Genomic DNA, 20,485 nt, shown 5'->3' with positions numbered 1-20,485 from the left:
CAAAAATATAAGAGCATGTAACAGGTATGTTACCTGCTAATCACTTCATTCTAGGTCTGACTAGTAAACGAATTTCAGAAACATAAAGTAAAAATTTCTTGCAAGTCCAAACAGAATACTGCTACTAAACACAGATGTCTGATATTGTGGTAATGATGTAGTAACTTTGATGGAATCAATAATTTAAGACAATCAAATGTTCTAAAACATCTTATTGCTCTCTGCCCCTGCTCCCCTACCCCCCCCCCATTGTAAGAGTATGTTGAATAAAGGGAATTCAATGTACTCAATATCAGAAAAAGTAATTGATGCTAGAGCCAGCTTAAGCCCGATAATCTGGATAAAAGAGGAAAAAGTGCTAAAAAATAATATACTATATGCAAGCCTTTTTTCTTAAATGATTTTTTTAAATGAGGAAACATCCCTTTCCTCAGCCTTTAAACCATCTAAAGGCTATCAGTAAAGCTGCATTTGGGGTGAAAAGGGCAGAAAAGATGGAAAGCATATTTCTGGTGCTGAGTCTTAATTACAACCTGATTGATGACATTTCATGCTGTGTGCTATGGCAATACAAGATATAGCAACCACTGCCACTGTTGGACTGTTCGCGACAGCATTTGTAGCTACCTTTGTGACTACAGGTTTGTAGTATTGTTGTGAAGTTACTCTGTAATGGCTCCTGCTTTTATTCAGAAAACAAACAAGGAAAAAAAACAAAAGAAGAAATGGGGTTCAAGGCTTGACCAAAACCAGGAAAGGATTGACAACCTTAAAGTCTTCTAGCCAGGATCTCTCACAGTACAGTACATCAGAGGTCAATGATGTTATTCTGGATCCTGGATTTATTAAAGATGGGGAATATAAAGTGAAACAACTGGAAAACTAACCTGTAGTTCTTTTCGCTCATAAAACAATCCTGAGAAGGAACACAGATGCCAGTTATACTAGAGCAGAACTATCCCATGTCCTTGTTGTAGTTACCCTGTACATATGTAAATGAGTATGGCTCCCAGCCTAAACCCGTTTGGGCCCATGGGCAGTGTATGCAACTAAACATCTTCTGTGTGACTGGCTTTGTCTGGGCAATCAACATTTTGCACTGCTGGATAAGACACGATCTGCAAATCCTGTTTGGGAACGTGCGAGTGGTGTGTTATTTCCTCCCAGCCACCTCTAGTTGGCACTCGTGTCGGCGCTTTGGGACACAGGCTGTCCCCGGCTTGTGCTACAGGGGCTTTGGGGTTTTGTTCGAGTGACTATGTACTTGGTAATGTGTATCGCCACATTGCTACGCACCAGTAGTAAACCTTCGACCCTCTTTGAAAGCCACTTCAAAACAATCAGGTCAACAAGACACGCTAAGCGGCCGAGCATAACATCAGTTGTAATTGCGTGGTTATCTTGCACTTCACATTTGAGATTTTCCCAGTGTTTTACACTTAAAAAAAAAAAAATTGCGCAAGTGTAATTCTTCTCCAGGTGAACTAACCATTTGTACAGTCAGTCCCCATTACTCATTAAGGCTGTTATTATAATGTTTAATGCAAATGTTAAGGCCATTAACATTTCTCAGCTGGCAAGGTACAATTTTCTAGGAAGCTCTTTGGTGACTTCCTTCTCCCTCAGCTCTCCAGAATCTGCTAATGGATGTTAATGTACACATCTGTGCTCACGTTTGTACTGATGATGCACATGTTCATTTTGCATAATTTTCCTTTCAGCTGGAGCCTTGAAATTGTACTGGCGTTAGAAGTTAATGCCTCCATAAAGACATTTCCATATGCAAATTGCTCTCTGAAATCTTTAAAGGCAGAAATAAGATTAATATTAATATCCTAGTTATATTATTAGGCTTGTAATACTAATACAGCTTAACAGCTTAGAAACAATTTGGTTCATAGACATTGTATTCTGTATTAGTCAGGACTAATAAAGTTAAGAGGGGGATATTTGCTGATCCGTGAAATTCATCAGGGTGGGTCCAACAAAAGAACTGAGGTACCTATTAGTTTGTATTAGAAGTGGGTGCACAAAATCACCAGTTACAAACAAATAGTGCTGTATTTAAGCACGCCCGTTGAATGACCCAGGAGCAGAAGGATTTATTTGCATTATATTTTTTTTATTTGCACATTGATATTTTTCTGCCCGTCTCCTGGAGGAGACGGCAAAGTCCGTTGACTTTGAATCGTATATAAAACGGGGCCCTGAGAATAACCGAAGGGATCGAATGCGGGAACACCCGCCCGTGCCGGCGCTCGGCCGCCACCTGTGTGAGGGCCGGGCCGGGGGGCGGGGGCGGCTCCGGGGGGGGCGGCCCGGCCAATGCGTCGCCGCGGCCCCGGGGAGCGTCCAATGGCGGCGGCCGCGCTGCCCCGCGGGGCGGGCCGGGCCGGGCCGGGCCGGGGCTGCGCCGCCGCCGCCGAGCGCGCTGTGGGAGCGCCGCACCCGCCGGTAGGTGCGCGGGGATCGGGGGGAGCTGCGAGCCCGGGGCGACCCGTCCGGCCCCGCGGGGAGGGGGAGACGCGCCTTGTGCGGTGCCTTCTGACGGCAGGGGCAGGGGCAGTGCGGCTCGGGGCTGGTGGGCAGCGCCGGCGGAGGGGCCAGCGGGGGACGTCAGAAACGGGAGCCGATGAGACCTAAAGCGAAGGCAGGTGGCCCGCCTCTGCTGGCGGAGCTGGGGCCGCTGCTGCCTCCCCCTCGATCCCACGGTCGCGGAGCGGGGCCGCCCTCGGCCGTGCACCCTAAGGGAACCGTGGATCTCCGAGGCACCCCAGTCCCTTCCCCGGCGGGGGCTCGTGGCGCCGCTTCCAGCCGCGACCGTCGGGACCGAGTTTCAACCTGTTCCCCTCGGTCCTCACACCGTCCCTCCCTCAGGGCAGGTCACCGCGCAGGCTGTCGGTGCCGCGCAGCCTTGCAGCCCCCGGCGAGGGCTCCTCTCGGTGGTGGGCGGCTGTGCCGGTGCGAGCGGGTCGCTGCTCCTCGGCCGCGGGAGGGTTAACGATCGTTAGCGGCAGCCTGGGGAAGCTGCTTGTATCCACCTACCCCTCAGCTGCTCTGTGTAATTACTCATGTTTTGGATTTTTCTTTGCTTGGGTCTACTAAATTGTACTAAATTGTGCTGCTATTGAAATGTTTTTTTCATGCGGTTAAGATATTGCAAGGCAGAGAAAAATCGCTCGCTCATTTTTCTGTTGTCACGTTTGAATACACTATGTAAATGACCCGCTGAAAAAGCTCAAATTACATATTTCCACGCTAAGTGAGTTTTTGTGTTGATGTGGGACCAGACAGCCCCTTCCCTGCACTTTTGTGTAATTCATGTGTTAAATGTTTTTTCTCTACTGCAGCTCCACTTTTTTTTTCTGTTGGTTTTTGTTAATTATGTTGTTGATTAATTGGCTGTAATCAGAATCCACTTCTCTGATTTTTTTTCCTCATGGCTTACTCCTTTCTGAGACTTCAGTTTGTCAGAGAGAAAAAGGTTAAAAAAATGCCCTACTGCTTAACTAGATGAGGCAATGCTTTGCAGCTCATGTCTTCTCATACTTTAGTTGTGCCTTTCGCTGGGAAATATCCTTAGGATAACTTCATAGTATTGGTTTTAGGGCACTTTTGGAATTGTCAAGGCAAAAAAATTGGCAAGCGTTGACATTTTTTTACTTGTGAATTGGCAATGGATCATTCTTGTCTTCTGTGAAACGTGCATTTTGCAAACTCACTAGTCTGGGCAAGTAAATTTCAAACTACAGGTTGCTTGCAAAATGTTCGTGTTTGCCAATTCTGGCATGTGACTGATTTCGTTTTCTCTTTTCTCTACCAAGATGCCAGAAACATACTTTGTGTTACACAGACAAGCGAGATCTGGACTTTGCCTTAACATCGTCCAGATAAACAGGTTTATGTTAATCAAGTTTGTGTTATGGCAAAAAAGCCTGAAGAGCAGTTTCCCCCATCTCTGTGAGATGTATTATGCAGGATTATTCAACATATCTGACTTTCCTAAATACTTAGTTTCCTAATGGCTAGGTTCTCTCTTCTCCAAGAATTTTCAGATTTGATTGATTATAACATAAAGCAGTGTTTGCTATGAAATTACGTTTAATTTGCTGTATCGTGCTTTTGTCAGGTAAATCTTTGACCTTTTCTGTATACCATTAAAAGCTTTTTATTATATTCCTGTAGAGCTCTCAAGTACAAAGCAAGTAGCAGTAACTCCCTAGCAGATCTAACATACAGTTTTCTTTAGATATAGGAATATAGCTGGCAAATTTAGTGATCTCTGCTCTTTTATAGTTGTGGCTTTTAAATTATTTTTAAAATAACAGTGCCATCGGGAGCATAAGCATTAAACTTTCCAGTAAAAGAAAGGGGTCAGATTTTTTTTCTCTCACATGTAGCACTGTACATCAGTTCTGATTAGCTGTACTCTCTTATGATTTGTGTCCTTAATTATCATTAAGAACTTAAGAGCATACCTTTGTCTCTAACTGCAGATCTTTCCTTAACTCAAGTTCCTTGAATCCATCACTACATCAGTGGCATAATTAATACTTGGTGTGGTGTGGTGTGGTTGGTTTAGATTACAGTCCAAGGGACACAAGGTAAAAAGATAACAGCTACATCTTAGTAGTGGCCAACCCCCCATCTGGAGTCCTTGTTTGTGCTGCCTTGCCAGCTATCTTGTTAAGAACTAGCAGCTGGTACCATTCCCTGCTTGAGAAACCCAGACTATGCGGGGGTTAAAACCATATTTTGAGTGGGCTAAATACATCATGTTTGTAGAGTTCTTCATTTTCGGCTCTCTCAAGTCTGGCATCAGCAAATGAAGATGAGAAATGGTATCTGTATGTGTTATAAACCTCTCAAGATGTTTTGCTGTGCAGGGTTTCTGTTGCCCCTATTGTAAAAGCGGTGACTTTTCCAGTCAGTGAGATGGTTTCCAAGGTGGCATCAGTGATAAAGTCGTGGATTCCCCTGCTCTGACACTTGGCTCGTGGTAGTAGCCTTTCTTCTTGCAGCTTTTAACCCACGTATTGAACTGAGGCTTTTTGCAAAACACCTGTTGGGATCTTTATTAATAAACTAATAAGATCAGTTTTGAGTTATTGAAAAGTCCTATTAAAGGCTGTCTTTGCAACAATGTTAGCCTTCTCTTTGAAAGCTGGAAAACTAAAAAGAGCATGAGGAAATGAGCTATAGAGCTATAAGGATGCATGGGGTGGTGCATAATCTGACATAATCTTGGCCGTCCAAAAATTGGGTTTATCTAAGATAATCACTTAAGATCAATCTGCAGTCAGCTGGGAAAGGAGAACCTTTAGCAGGCAATTCTTGGGCAATTTGTCTGAACTGTTAGTTGTATTACCAAAAAAAAAAAAAAATTGATGAAATACTCAATGGCAAAGCCAAATTATTTTGTCCTCAGATTTCTTAATACATTTTCTTTGCAGTCTAACATGCTGCATGTTTTCTTAAAGGACTGTGAGTTCTGCTAATGGAAGTAATAACTTCACAAGTGGTTAACCTCAAGGAAGGAATGCCTGTCTTTGTATGTGTTGGGTATGAGCATGTGTTGTCTTCGGGACTATGACTGTAATTACGGCCACATGAACTTGAGTCCTAGGAAACTAGAAGCCTTACAGCACAGCTCATACATCTGGAAACTTTAGGGATTAAATTTTTGCTCCTAGTAGGTGGTGAAAATTTTGCCAACGCCTTAAACAGAGCCAGAAATCCATCTAAAGGTGTCTGTATGGGTAAGATTGCTTCCCAGCTAGGGATTATGTGTCCCCTATTGACTTCTGTGATCAATTTTCGCTGTCTTTTAGATGTGCAGATAAGGCAAACAGTGTGGAATGTAGCTTTTTTTTTTTTTTTTCAAAGCTTAAAGGGGGGTAAAATTTCAGAGACTGAGATTGAAAAAACACAGTCCTATGGAAATACCAGGGGACACGCATCAGGGTTCCAAGATGCTCTTCCTTTCTGAAAAAACTTTGGATGTAAATAAATGAATGCATTACTTAGAGCAGGAATGCACTTTTTAAATTAATATCTTGATCACCTGCATTTCCTGCACTTCAGTTTGCATCTCAGAGCCTATAAACTGATTTTGTTTGGGATAAAACTGAGTCAGAAGTTCTTGAGGAGCTCGTTTAATGTACTCCAAGTGCTAATGCAGATTCAGTCTACAGGATTTGGAGATAATTGGAAGTAAAAGCCACAAAAAAGCAGTGTGAAAGCTGTGCCCTTAATGCCAAGTATTTCACTCTACTACTCTGCTCCTACTGGTAAGGTTTTACTCTGTTTATTAGTGTAAACTTAGGATATAGCCTGTTGACCACCTTGTCAACCAATTTTATGTAATATAATTCTTAGTATATATGGACAGAAAAAAAATACAAGGGAAAGAATAAACATCATAGCATAATGATAAAAAAGTTAAGAGAAGACATCAATGCCAGGAGCATGTGTCCATTAGGTAACGATAGAAACAAATAGTCTTTTATTTAATAAAAAATACTCTCAAAGGAAGGAGGTTACTGAAGTGTATAGGTTTCTTAGAAATCAGTTCTATAGAGACAATTTCTGAAAGGGAACAATAAAATTACAGAGCTTTTGGCCCTCATCCATCCCAAAAATCCTTCAATAGATACTTTTTTGACAGGACACGTTTCCTAAAATGTTGACAGTATTTTCTCAGCAGTGATATATTAAGGTCAATGAGTCCCCTGCAGTGAAATGTCTAGAAATATGTGTAAGATTTTCTTGAAGTTTATACCCTTATATGTGAAAAAGACTTGCAAGTCTAAGCTAGTCGCCACAGTCTTATTAGGGGGGATTCACCTCATTCGAAAATAGATCAGGTGAAGGATCCTCTGGAGGTGCTGTGTTCCTTCTGTTGACTATAAACAGAGCATCAGGTGACTCTCTCAGATGTCTGACTGGGTGTCTGGAGTTAAGGGAGGCGTGATTCATCTTGCTTTACTGAGGTAACTGAACTAAATGTCTCTACACAATTCTTCGGCTTGAAACAGAGGACAGAACTGACTGGTATGCTTCAGCATCCTACAAAGGTGTTCTAGTAGTACAAAACTGTCCTAATATTAAAAGAGCAGGCAGTGTGCTCCAGAGCTGAGATTCAAAGTGGAGCTCCTGGTCCAAGGGCAGCAGACCTGACTGGTGAGCTGGACAATAAGGATGTCTTCTTGCTGAGCTGTGTTTCTTGATTAATTATGCTCTTTCAGGCCAAGTTTTAGTTGGCATTTATAGACATGAGTATTTATAGAAACTAATTGTCTCTGTGGGCTCTTGGGTTTGCCAGCTGTGAAATGAAATTAAAGAATTATCTTTTAATTTACTCTTGAAAATGAGGGTGGGTATATGATACAGTAATTTTGCTATCTGAATCAGGGGCCTCTTTTGAACAGAAGGTACCATTTGCAGAACTTCATGGTGGTTTTGTGGTTGTGTGGGTGATGGAAATGCATGGGAAAAAACTCTACTGAGCATTTTTGAAGAGAAAAAGTAGCTGCATAACTGAAACTAGAGCTGGTCAAGCTCCACAGCACAAGGCCAGTTTATTTTCTAATAAACAGTTTCAGTGGAATAGCTGTTAGGGAAGAATTTGGCCTATGAAGTTTAATGATTAGTTGGTGTTTAATTGCTAGCTGCTCCTGAGGACAGAAACCTGCCAACAGAAATGCTCCTTTCTCTCTGATCCTTGCTGTGTTGTTTCCAGTTCACCACAGTTCAAATATTTGCCTGGATAAAAATTATATCCTATATATAAAAATTATACATGGTAGAAACATCAGGTGCATGTTCCTAAATTCATCCTAAATTATAAGGTTTAGCATGAGGAATAAGGTCTAGGCTAATAGGTGCATAGATTTTTTTGGGGGATATTCACTGCCAGAATCTCAAATGTCACTGAAGGGGGTAAAACTGAGGTAGAATAGATTGGGCAGATCTGGGTTTTCCTCTCCTAAATAGCACATTTCTGACCTCTGCAATTGAATTGCCCAAGTCTCTCTGAATGAAGGCAGCTGTGTTAGTTTACCACACTACATGTGGACTCACAAGTTTGGCACCAACATTGATTTTTTTCCCTGGAAAAATTGCAAAGTCTCCCTGTATTCAATCCAGGCTATTGATGTGACTGTGCTTGGAGCTAAGGCTGGTTGAGGGTGGCCACAGACTTTTGGGAGCTGCAGCTCCAAACAGCTGCTTTAGGTCTTCAGTGACACTGAAACAGGCACTAGCTTTCAAGTGGTAATTCCTTCTTTTCAGGAAGTTTGTCTTGGAAAATACTGAAGTTCTTCTAATTCTGCTAATTTTTGGTAGTTTGTAACATACTTTTGTTTGTGTCTGTGTGAATTATGCTGGTGTCAAATTTACAACGCTGACACAGTGAGTCTTGGTACCAGAGAGTCCCAATCCCTTTGTGGGCCTGTGTCTTTGTGAAAGAGGGAACTAAATACCTCAGATATTTAAAAATCTGCTTGTCTGCATGCCACTTCCAAAGTTTGTCCATTGGGGATGGCAGACTTTACAAAAGGTTACCTGGATTCAGCTTCCCCAGAGCTGGCAAGAGAGCTGTGAGACTGCATTAGCATTGCCCTGAACTGGTATTCCCACATGCCATAATGCTGTGCTACTGAGACATATTGTGGGCTGAGCAGCAGAGTAACCATGGTTACTTACTGCTGGGTGGGGAGATGGGGTGACTCGACTGCATTACTTCCATTCATTGAGTGATTTAGCCATTGTCCCGCTCTGTGGGAGCTGGTTCATATGAATTTTAATGTATAATACTACACATTTTTTAACACCCTGAATGCTTTGTAACTGGGCATTTGTGTCAGACTAAAATATTAGCATCTCGTGGAAGCCATGCAATAATGTTGGTATTAATTATTTTATGCCCTTGAGCATGAGATGCAACTGGTCCTTCTTCCTGCTGTTAATATCAGACTTGCAGTGGCTTCCCTTTGTAGCTTCCTCAGTGAAATACCCAGTGTAATAAAATAAGAGTGATTTGCTGCCTCCATATGCAACAGAGGGCCGCCTCTCACCACATACCTCTGCATCACTCGCATGACCTCATCTAGATGGATGGCAAAGCATCCTGGAATTTCTTTTCTGGAATGTATATGGTTGCCTACTGCCTCACAGGCACTGGCATAGGGTAGTACCATAGAGTACCACTTATTAGTGTCTGTTAGTAAAAATGAACCAAACCAAAACCTCAATAAAACCAAAATCGAGCACCAAAAAATGAAGCGTTTTCTCATACCCTCTGTTCCACATCATGGTAGTGTATCATGCATTCTTATGTTTTGATAATTAAACAAATACAATTAGGCACAAATGACACAAATGCATTAGACAATACCATTGCAAACGTACTATTTTATACTGTGTATGAATTTGACTTGTCATGAAGTTTGTTTCTACTTCAGATATATTTTTGGTAATATTATATAAAATACTCGGTACCTTTAAATTCACTCTTTGCACAAGCTTTTTTTTTTTTTTTCTACAGTTGTTTTTCATTCTCTCGAAACAGCAATAGCCATGCTAAAGGAATAGCACCATCAAGTCTAATGGACCTATATTTAGGGTGTCTAAAATAGAGAGTGACAACAAATGTGATATTTGTGGGTTGCCCTGAAGGGTTGCAGTGTCCTGGCATCACACTAAGTTGCGTAATTTCAACTGACTCTTCAGACACTGGAAATGAGGAAAGACCAGTTGGATCATCAAAAGAATTTTCTGCCAGAGGAAGCTTGTTCCCTGTGATACCTCTTCCAGAGTACTGATTTTTATCTGGCATTTAATAATCAATCAGGTCTTCCTTAAAGTGGAAGACAGCTTCTTGTTTTAATGTTGCCTTTATCTGTAACAATCAAAAAGGATCTCCTTTATGATGAAAATCCCTTTTTAAACTCTCCTCATTGGAACGGTTCTGCTGATACAGATTAGAAGTTATAAAATATGTTATATAGAAGTACAGTTATATAGAAGTTATTTATACATAAATAGGTGTTAGCTATATGGAAATACACAGAAGGCTTGAATAGAAGATGACTTCCTTGCTCAGTGTTCATAATCTCCCTTTCCAGCCAAAATTCAGCACAAGCAAACTCTGTTTTCATTCAGGGCTGCATCACTTCCTCAATAGTCCTTGTCTTCTTGATGCTTTCACAGTTGAATTCTGTGTTTTTCTCTTGCTCTGAGTCTGTTCTCCTGTTCTGTGCATACTCACAGCTCAGCTGGATCAATGGTCATCCTCTCTGTAGGCATACAGTCTACAGTGAACATCTCTGTCTGCAGGATTCAGTTTGTTGCTTGTCTTGAATATGGCTAGTGTTTGAGGGCTTGACTTCTTGCTTGCTTGCTTGCTTTCCCCAGCTTGCTTTCATTCTTTCCCTAGCTTTCTTAGTAAAATCAGAGTTTAACTGATACTGATTGATGGCAAATAATTATACCCACCGTTTTCAGTGAAGATGTTTTCACCCAGCTTCTAGCATTAACTTAGTTGTAATTCGGAAAATAAAGCCCTGATTTTGTTTGTGCAATTGAAACCTGAGGCACAGGAAGAATTCTGCAGGCTCTCCTTTTACTAAATGGAAGCAGGATCAGTTTTGGGGTTGTACAGTGAATACTTGAAAAGCAGTAAATTTGTTGCAATGCATATAGGCAGTGATGGAATGCTACTATGTGTCAGAACAGGATGGCACTTTGTACAACTCACAATGTGTGTTTGCTAGAAGACTGTTTATCATCCAGCACAATATTCCAGTAAACTTATGATCACTTACTTGCTTCCCTGTTTCTTTTGTCATTAGTCCCACTTTAGGAGAAGGACAGGTAGATAGGATTTTTTGGTTTGTGTTCACTTGATGGCTGTCTTCAGTGATGTCAGGCCGCAATGACATAGTTGGTTCAAGGGTGATTAATTGTAGAACATTATGCTTTTTGCATAAGTGAGATAACTTAAAAAGCACACTTTGATAATCATCACAATGGCAAGTAAAGTACAGTAGCTTTTGGAGGGTTTGGTAAATGGAATACATCTGGCTAGCTTGTCTGTGCACAACTTAAACAAGAATATATGAAAGCATTAATATCAAGATGTGCAAACCAGGTTGCTCGGTGGGAATTTTCTTTGAAAAACATGTTCCTTGTATGATGCACTTTTTCAGGTTTGAAAGAAGAAATCAGTTTTTAAACCCAGTTCCCTCCACGTACTGTGAATTGGAACGGGAGTTGTTCTAGCACTGCGTTGTGCAATAGTTGTGACTACTGCAAATTCACTGTCCTGAAGCAAAGAAAAATCTGTCACACATATAATGGGCAGATGTGGAAGTCTGGGATCGGGGTGCTGCTTTGGAGTTCTGCCCTGTGAAGGCCTTGAGAAAACAAGGAAGAGTGGTAAGGACCATGTACCTGCCCTCTTCTGAGGGAATGTTACCAACCTCTTCTCCCTTACTGCATTTACATTTTTTGTTTCCTACTGTTATTACCAACAGAATATTGTTGAACAAAGTAATATCTGATCTGAATTAGTCTAGCCTTTGGGAAGAAACCCCTTAAATTAGTGGGTTTTCTCCTTTTTGTATGATACTGACTGGGGAAAAAAAATCCCAGATTTTAGAGATGAAAATGTTCTGCTAAACAAGTTGGCACATTGGCTCTTCCCTGTGATCTTGTCCCAGTCTACTTTTAACACATTATTGCTCTTTATGGTAACAGAAGCATTTGACTGATTTTTACCTCAGATTCTAGTTTGAGTTGAAAGGCTGGCAGTTTGGGAAGTTATCCTTCAAGTTTCCATGCAATTACATGACTGGAGGCTTCAATTACACTTTGAATGCATCATGTACCCACAGGGAGCTGTATTGAAAGTCCTGAAATGTAGAACAGCTTTTCCAGCATTTCAACGGGAATTCTTCCTTGTTTTCTGCCTGCTATATGCTACTTCTAATTGTAAAAAAAAAATAAAAATAAAAATAAATCCTATTCTTTTTGTATTGCTACAGTGTCTTCTTATATTTCTCAAGTTTTTAGGAGTACAAGTAATAGAGAAGGAGATTGTACAGTTTTCTACAGTACAGTATCAGGTTTTGAATCTCTGTCTCTCCTTATGAGCCATCCAGAACTCATGAAATATTTCTAAGGCATGGCCTTGGCAGAAGGTGCCTCCTGAACTGCCTAAATATGCTGGTATTGCCTGCAGGAGAGCATCTGAAGTGCTTTTTCTGATGGAAAACAGAGGAGCTTCTGTGGCAGATAAATTTTGGTGTAGAGAAAACAGCAGCTGTTGACCTTTCAGCTATTAGCCTTGACGCAGATATTCCTGAGGGAGATGCTTATGACTTGCTTACCAGTGCATCTCCTACAGACTCTCTTCTCTTACTATCACTGAAATGTGAGCTTCCAGCAAAGCTGGGATGTGTATCTGTGGGTTATGGTTTTATGTGTGGTGGTTGTATTCTTGTGGCCTGGAGAAAATAAGGGCATTGTAGGTCACTGCTTCTGCCACTGACTTGCAGTGTGGATTTAGGCAGATCCTTTTGTATCTCTTGGAATAATTGAGTATGGTCATTAATTAGTGTGTCTGCACTGGGTCCTGTGCTCAGGGAGGCCCCCAGTCTGCTTTTCTGTCATTCCATGTGCCAGATGGCTCTAGTCATCTTCAGTACCACACTCTGTCTCACTCCATCTCTGTCTAAAATGGCCAGGAGACGGTAGTAATGACCTGCCTTGTATGGCACAAAGTGGATTTGCCCAGGCTGTGTGGACAGAGTACTGTCAAGGTTCTTGTCACCATTCACTTAGATGTCATCCATAATGGGCAAAGCTATCCTTTCCTCCAGAAAGGCTGCAGGGGTTTCACAAGGCATGTCCATTTAGCTCCCTTTGAGCCCTGGTTCTTCATTTTATATTGAAAGTTTTCATGTAAGTGTTACATGCACCAGGTAGTGACTGAGATTCTTAAGCTACATCTGAAGTCATGGAGCTTATGCAATGACATATATGAATCAGAGTAAGCAAAACTAGTGTAAGATCTAAAACTGAGTTTTACCAGAGATTTTCTCAGGAGCTGTATTCATGGAGAAAATATTGCTAATATTAGGAATACAATAATCAACCAAATATGACTTTGTTCCTGTCATCATCTAGGTTATTCATAAGGTAATCTTACCTCAGGCATTTAGGCAGAGGTTGGTACAGTGGTTTATTTCAGTAAAAAAAACATCCAAATCCAGTTCCTTTACTTCATTGGGTTTCTCAAGTTTAGTTGTTTGGGTTTTTTCTTGTTGTTTATCTCTGAGTTTTGTTTATGCTGTGGCACCTTTAAGTACTTGAGACTTTCTTTTGAAGCTTAAAAACTTAGTTCCAATTTGGAGTTTGTTTGTTATTCAGATCACGATGTGCTGATGGTCAGTGCTTGTTGCAGGCCAAGTTGAGAGGAAGAGCCATGAGCTCTCTCTCACTTGGAAATTTGCCCAATGCAGCAATCATTCCTCAGTTCATGCTACCAGAATTGTTTTGTCTATACAGGTTTGCCAAACATGTGGTCAAGATAAAATTACTTATTTTTCCTTGAGGCTTTCCTGATGGTAGTGAAGCTTGATTGTTACAACAAAAACCATGGTCAGAGTCTTTCCTTTTTTAATGTCCCTTTGGCATTAGTTTCCTTTTCTGCTATGTGGAATTTGACAACTTGTCTAGTTGTTTTCCCTTCCATGGTCTCCTACAACAACCAAATTACAGTAACCAGTTAATGTTTCAGTTCCTGAAACTGTAAAGGAAAATATGAGCAAGAAAAACAGTATCACTGTATGGATTACAGGATTTTTTTCAGTGGTGCTGCCGTTTTAGGCAATATATTTAGGGAGTCTATACATTTAGCACAAGCTCGCTATTGATACTACATTTGGAAAAAAACCCAAACAAATCAACAAGTGGATTTAATCATCAATTTTTTTATTATAATTTTTTTCTCCTTCTGTTTTTCCATGTAACTGTAACCTAGTATCTCTGGATGGTGGTTAGAAAGCCTGCTGCAGTGTGCATCATATGGATGAAACTTGGAGCAATTGGAAAAATGATCCTTAGTACTTAAAATTATTAACTGTGGTAAGCTGTTTCTTTTAAGCAGAGTTGAAATCTGCTGAGAAACAATGTTTGAGTTTGCTGTCCAAACACATGAGGAATTAAATACTTTAAATGATATGTTTACAAAACCACCACTCAATTACAAATATTTCTAAATTCCATTACAAATACTTCTGATACTTCTACACCTCAGTAGTGCCACGAACCATTACTGCTGTTGGTGTTTGTACTCAGGTAGTGTGTAAAGGTGCCACTTAAAGTGAGGGCTCATTGTACAAGATGCTGCATGTAAGACTTCTGACACAGGATAATTATGTCTTTCTCAAAAAGATGTTTTTGACTTAAAAAGTTAAAAAGGGAAGGATTCTGTTGCTAGAGTAGAGTTGTACAAAAGGACAAATGGTTAATCACGTCACAAGAAGGAATGAAAATAAACTGAATTTACATAGTTTTGAAATGAGTTATCGAAGTAGTTTTGCCATTTTAGAATGAACCTTCATCAGTTTTAAAAAGGGATTATGAAATGTGGTTGATCAAAAGACTAGAAGGACTAGAGAGGCAAGGAGTTTTGTTCCAGCTCTATGATCTCTACCCTTTGGAGAACTGGAAATAACTGTCACCTACTTGTCAGTCAGATTTCTGTGTACCACTGTGAAACTGTAATATCAAAAAGGGACACCTGAAGCAGAAATTTCAGCCACTTAGAGAATTTTTTTGCCTCATGGTCAAATCACTGCATTGGAATTGATGGTAAGAATCATTGGGGTCAAGAGGTATAACATCTGCTTTACCTTGTATTTACTGTGTAATAGTAACAGACTTCTAATTTGCAATTTTTTTGCCAAAAATCTGATTAATTAGTTTCCTTTTTTTTTTTAACCAGTTCAGCACCAAAAGCTTCATGCACATAATAACACAAATCTGGAAATAACAGTCTCATACAAATCCCATTCATGTAGAGAGAAATAATGCTGGCCTGGCCTGGTAATATCTTGTTCTGGGAGATGTGTTTCCATCTGCTTTTTTTTGGGCTGTGCAGAATAAACTTTTGCTTTAACTGTAGCTCACTTGAAGTTTAAAGGATTTATTTGTTCTGTTAATCCTTGTAGGCTCCAAAATTCATTTCTTTACAAATAAAATTCATTTCTCTACAAACATCTCATAGATCTTTGAGAAATCTGAAAGACAGGAAGAAACACTCCAAAATTCACTTGGAGAGTATGCACTGCAGTGTTTAAATAGTGGATGCTGATTGCTTTGCTACAGAGAGGATTCAGGTTTATCTACAGTGTCAAATGGTTCCTCTGGAGACATGGACTTTTGTAGTAGTTCTGCAAACTGCAACATCATTGTGTTAACTGAAAGCACGGTGACAGTGGTATTGTGCCAGCTAAAAGGCTCCTTAGTTCACTGTGGGGTTGGCTTAAGTCTTTCTCTAAGGGAGGATTTTGGAGAGTGAAGAGGTGTGAAAAATAATTTGTGGACGAAGTTGTGCACAGGAGTTATCTGTACATGATTCATAATTCTGTACAGGCATTAAGTTTAAGGGGTGGGATTGGGGTTTTTTTTGTTTATGTTGAGAGAATGCAAAATTGTATTTTTTTCATATTTTTTTAATCCTAACATAGCATCCTCAAAATGCCTCTATTCTGAATATCTTTGAAGCTATTAGCTACTCAGACTGCCTTTTCTTTCTTTCAGGTGGCTTGTCTAAAGGGTACAACAACCCTGATAAGTCAACACAACCTCTTTTATTTACCAATCTGAGAAGTCTGTAGAAAATTCCAGTCATGGCAAAGTTGTATAGCCTGCAATGCACAGTATTCTCATGCTTTTCTGGGCTCATAGTGCTCACTATCCATTTTAAAGTGCTAATTTTCCTGTCTGGTATTAAGTGGATTTTAAGAACTGCTCTAGTCACAGGATGGTAGGGTACTCAAGGAAATCCATCTTAAAATAGTGGCATAATTCTCCTCCATACGTGCACAGCTGAAACAGACCATTTTCTTGCCTTCTTTCATAGCTTTTTTCCCCTTGAAAAAAGAGTTCTACTGCAGTCTCTGTGCATCAAGGACAAGACAAACTGTTTCCTTTTTTCATTTCCTGCCACTTCATTCTTCTTTCAGGACTTTTCCAGGAGAAAGGAGAGGTCTGTATCCAGTTGTCTGGGAAGATTTAGTTACAGATATTTAAACAAACCCCAAAACAAACAGTTTAGTTGGTCACACAAGGCAAACAAGATGCCGAGGTCATCCTCTCCTTCCCTCATGTGGTGTCCAAGTAACCCTAAACATCTGATTATTTTTTTCTCTTAGCTCACCTCTATGTTTAGCTCTGTAGTTTCTATTAACAGCACTCAAAATGGATATTGTGCGAGGCAGGCAAATGTACCTGCCCACAATGCTTGAGGACAGGTGTCCTGCCATAGGAGTGGAGGAAACAGGGTTGGGGCTCAAGTGCCACTGTTCCTGCCACAGAGGGGAACTGGTTGTGTAACAAGGGAAAAATATGCAGGGTGGCTGGTGAGGGGGCCATAGGAAAGTCTATCGTGAGGGGATCAGTCTTATGGCAAATTGCACTTAACCATCAGGATTGTTTCTAGGAATCCTTTTTTGTGGTTGCAGGAAACTACATTTTGTGTTCAATTCTGCTTGAAAAGATTCATCTTCAGACAATGAACATGGATTGATGAATTCTTTCTAGGTGTCAGGCAGGTTTATGACTTCCAAACTTTTGAAGTTTTCAGCTCATTCTTGACTGCTGACCTGCCTTCGGCAGACAAATGACCGTGACCCTGAGGAGAATAATCATACTGGAAGCCATTTAATGATCTGCTTCCTTCAGAAAATGCTTAAAGATTGAATGCATTTAAATATCAGTCTGCTTTTTGGACCTAAATGTTATTAATGTAGGGTAAAGAGAAGTGTTAGTGAAGTATCTGTTCTTGTACACTAACATGAAGTTTCACCCTGAAAAACCCTTTAGTTAGGAGAAAGACAGCAGGACAAGAGATGCTGCTTTAAGGCTCTTTAAAATAGCCGAGGCTGAGTTTCCCTATTTTCAAGTACTTGAATACCATGGCAACAAGAGCTTCCATGCTTGAGTTAATTGGGGACAGAATTTGAATACTTTCCTAGGAGGCGTCCTCTGAGAGTTTTGAAGTGGTTTGCAAATCTGAGGTGGTCATGGGTGCTTGTCAGAGAGAATTTTTTTCCCTGGACCTGACTCTCCCAGTTACTAGCCAACAACCAGAGCTCCTTGCAATGTTCCCTTCCATCTTGCAGATTCCCACATCTGTGTGGGGTACATACCATTGTAAGGCATACTAAATTAAGTTGCCACATCTGTGAAAACATTTGCTGGGCTACAGCAAAATCATACTTAACTCCAGACAAGAACTTAAAATGTGAAGTTCCAGTCAAGCAGCAGAGTTGAAAGTGCAGCTAGCTGAGAGGGCATCTCTCTATAAGAAGACCATGATAACAGTCATTGGCAACTCATCCTGATTCCAGAGCCAGCTACATACATGTTACTGATAATGAAACATGAAGCTTATTTCTTGCTCTTGAAAGGGAACAGATATTGTAAGTATCAAGATGAGTAAGGACATGTTGGCATCTTGACATCTTGAAGTGGGGGTTAAGTTACATCATAATCAAAATTTGCTAAACCTGAGAGAATCTCCTCATTACTGCTCTTGCTGGGGTTATGAGAGGCGTGGCTCTTTGAGTAAGAAGTAAAGCATTGGTTTTAGTGGTGGGCTGCTTTAACATGAGGATGTTTGAAGACTCTCAGATGCTTTAAATCAAGGAGTTGCTCAAGTGTAGCCCTCCTCTAGGCACACAGATGACATTTTTGTCTCAAATGTGGTAGTACTTTGACGGTACTGTGCCTGTGGTACATAATTAGTTTAGCATTCTGTATTATAAAAAATGGTGACACTAGTTTCTCACATTTAATTTTCTAGAAGAGGTAACTTACTTCTTTCTTACCTTAACAGCACTTGAAAAGAAAGTGCAAAGGAGGTATTTCCCTCCATTGGCTCATCGTCACTGTACCTCTCCCATTCTGCTTCCTCCTCCTTATAATCGCCAAGTGAAGATGAGGAACCTGCTGCGAATATGACGTCTGTGACTAGTGTCATTGCCTCCCACCAGTCTGAGTGGGTGTCCTTCAATGATGAGCTGATCCTCCCTGTTAGCCCACGAGGTAAGCTGTCTGATTTTCTTTGAAACCAGTGAGACTTTGTTTGAATTAGACCAACTACTATCATATATCTAGCATCATAGAGCTTGGCTTCTAAGTGGAAGCAGTATGTGCAGAGGTTAAGTTATCTCCTGCTACCCCTATGTAATAGGAGAATTTGGGTCAAAAAGGTAAATTACTCTCCTAATGTGATCTAATGTAGATCTATAACAGGTTTTGGATCTGTCCTTCGAAATTCAAGGCAGCATCTAACTGACCATGGAGGAAATGTCACCCATTATAATCAAGTGCAAAACTATGTGCAGTGTTAATCTAAAAGCTACATTAGATAAAGGAGAACTTTCTACAGTTAATGGCAAATTTTTGATATTTCAATAAAAAACGGTGAAGTAATGGTGAGTCCTGCCAATCTTTCTGTGTCATCTCTATTTTAGGTAGCACTGAGGAGCCTCTGGAGAAATGTTTTAATTCCTCAGACACCTCTCCAGAAGAGAACCAAAATGCAGATGGAGAATTTAAAGACCTTTTCTGCACAGAGTTGGAAGAGGCAGCTGACCAAACCAAGGTGGATTCTGCTGTGCTTGGTAACCGTGTGTGTCCTAGTACTGATCTGTCATCATCCGTCAGTGCTTGGGTTCAGTTTGAAGATGCTTCATGGACTATTGCTTCATCAACCCACCCACAAACAGGTGAGGCAAAAGCAAAGAAAAGGTCCGTTCCAGTAATACAATAAGAGCTTACAGAATTTTTCCTTGCTCTTTAGTTTCTCAAAGGTTGACCTTTGACTAGTTTGTACTGTATTTTAACACAACTAATGTCATCAGTTTCAAAAAGGGCTCTCATACTATTGCTCCAGGTTGCACTAGCAATATTTTCTTTTTATAAAGAAAATGAAAGCCATCTGTGATTCACTCCACCTGTGTCTTGACTAAGTTTTGGAAACTGCCAAAGTGCATTAATGGGGAAATAGCATGAAGGTGTTTTCAGTAGTGACATTTCATATGTAGAGGTATGAACCATCTAGGAGGTTCATCAGCCATCTAAGAGGTCTGATCCGTGTTTGTCTCTGTAATCTGGGACTGAAAAAATGGTGATCATTGTCCTCTGTGGTCACAGTCTTTACCTGCTCATAGTCCCCATATGGTTTTTGCCAGTTGAGACCAACAGTGTTCCAGTGCCCATTAGTACTTTCTGCTGTCTTTTGATGCTATGATTTAGCAGCTGGAGAACTACAAAGACAACAGAAGTTTACCCTAATTCCATTACTGCATGCATTTTCTTCAAATGTGACAGTTTTTTCTGACAGACTTTAAACATGCATGCAAAGCCTCTGGTTTGCCTCATCAGCTTATGCTAACTGATGTGGCTATATGAGCTTCTATTTTTTATGTATGAACAGAATTCTTCCATATAGGAGGTTATGGACCTTTGTGCAGGAGAAGTGTGTGAATCTTCTGGCAAAACTAAGTTTCCCTGACCTTTTTATCTTTATTTAATGGTTCTTATTCTTAGATGTAAATATTTACTCATCCTAGTGATGTGGAGAGAAGGAAGAGCATTTACACCAGGAGTGTAAATCTGTAAAACTGAGGTGCTCTACCTCTCTCTGTAGTTTCATGGTTAAGTGAGCCTTATGCTTACTCCTGCAGGCACATACTTTTTCAAATGAGGCCATATTCCTTCCCAGTGCTCTTATGTCTTTGTTAACTGAAAAACTCATAAATGCACCTTCTTCTTAAATGAAAAAAAACCCCAAAATCTTTACTCAACATAAATAAAGCTAGTCATAAGAAGGAGACTTCCATAAAACTAATTTTATGATGTATTACTTGACTTCCCATCCTTAAAGGGATGTGACCTAGTCTTAAGATATGTGCTTAGCAAAAGGACTGTCTCTTGGTTTGTGTTTTTAGTCACAGGGGATACTAGGCTTTAGGCAGAGGTCTAGGATATCCAGATGAGGAAATTAGAAAAGACTTTCCAAAAGCAGTGCAGTTTTGAAGAAGACAGTCATTTGTACCCTTGTAGAAGCTTGTAGTATGTGATCTGTGTCATCAAGGGAGGATATTTACACACTAACTTTCAGCATCTGGCTGAGTTTCATGGAGGAGGGTGATTCCCCTAGCAGTCAGATCAGGATGTGCTCCAT

General features: G+C 40.5%; 1 protein-coding gene across 4 annotated transcripts in view; it reads left to right on the top strand.

Annotated features, from left to right (window-relative positions):
• The first annotated feature begins 2,254 nt into the window (after positions 1–2,254).
• STON2 (stonin 2) overlaps positions 2,255–20,485 on the top strand; it is a 72,824-nt gene continuing 54,593 nt past the window's right edge. For 2 of the 4 annotated variants that reach the window (XR_004357659.1, XM_032691413.1), the window contains exons 1-3: positions 2,413–2,454; positions 18,131–18,339; positions 18,771–19,025. Coding sequence is in view for 3 of the 4 variants with exons in the window: in XM_032691413.1 (XP_032547304.1) it covers positions 18,252–18,339; positions 18,771–19,025 (343 nt within the window). In the remaining variant the exon portion in view is untranslated. Of the gene's footprint in view, positions 2,274–2,412; positions 2,455–3,027; positions 3,062–18,130; positions 18,340–18,770; positions 19,026–20,485 lie in introns of those variants that run through there. The other 2 variants (XM_032691415.1, XM_032691414.1) reach the window with 2 other exon arrangements.

The sequence above is a fragment of the Chiroxiphia lanceolata genome, chromosome 6 (genome assembly GCF_009829145.1).
Source record: "Chiroxiphia lanceolata isolate bChiLan1 chromosome 6, bChiLan1.pri, whole genome shotgun sequence".
Taxonomy (NCBI): Eukaryota; Metazoa; Chordata; class Aves; order Passeriformes; family Pipridae; genus Chiroxiphia; species Chiroxiphia lanceolata.
The sequence above is the reverse complement of the archived record's forward strand: the minus strand, read 5'-3'. Positions and strand labels throughout refer to the sequence as shown.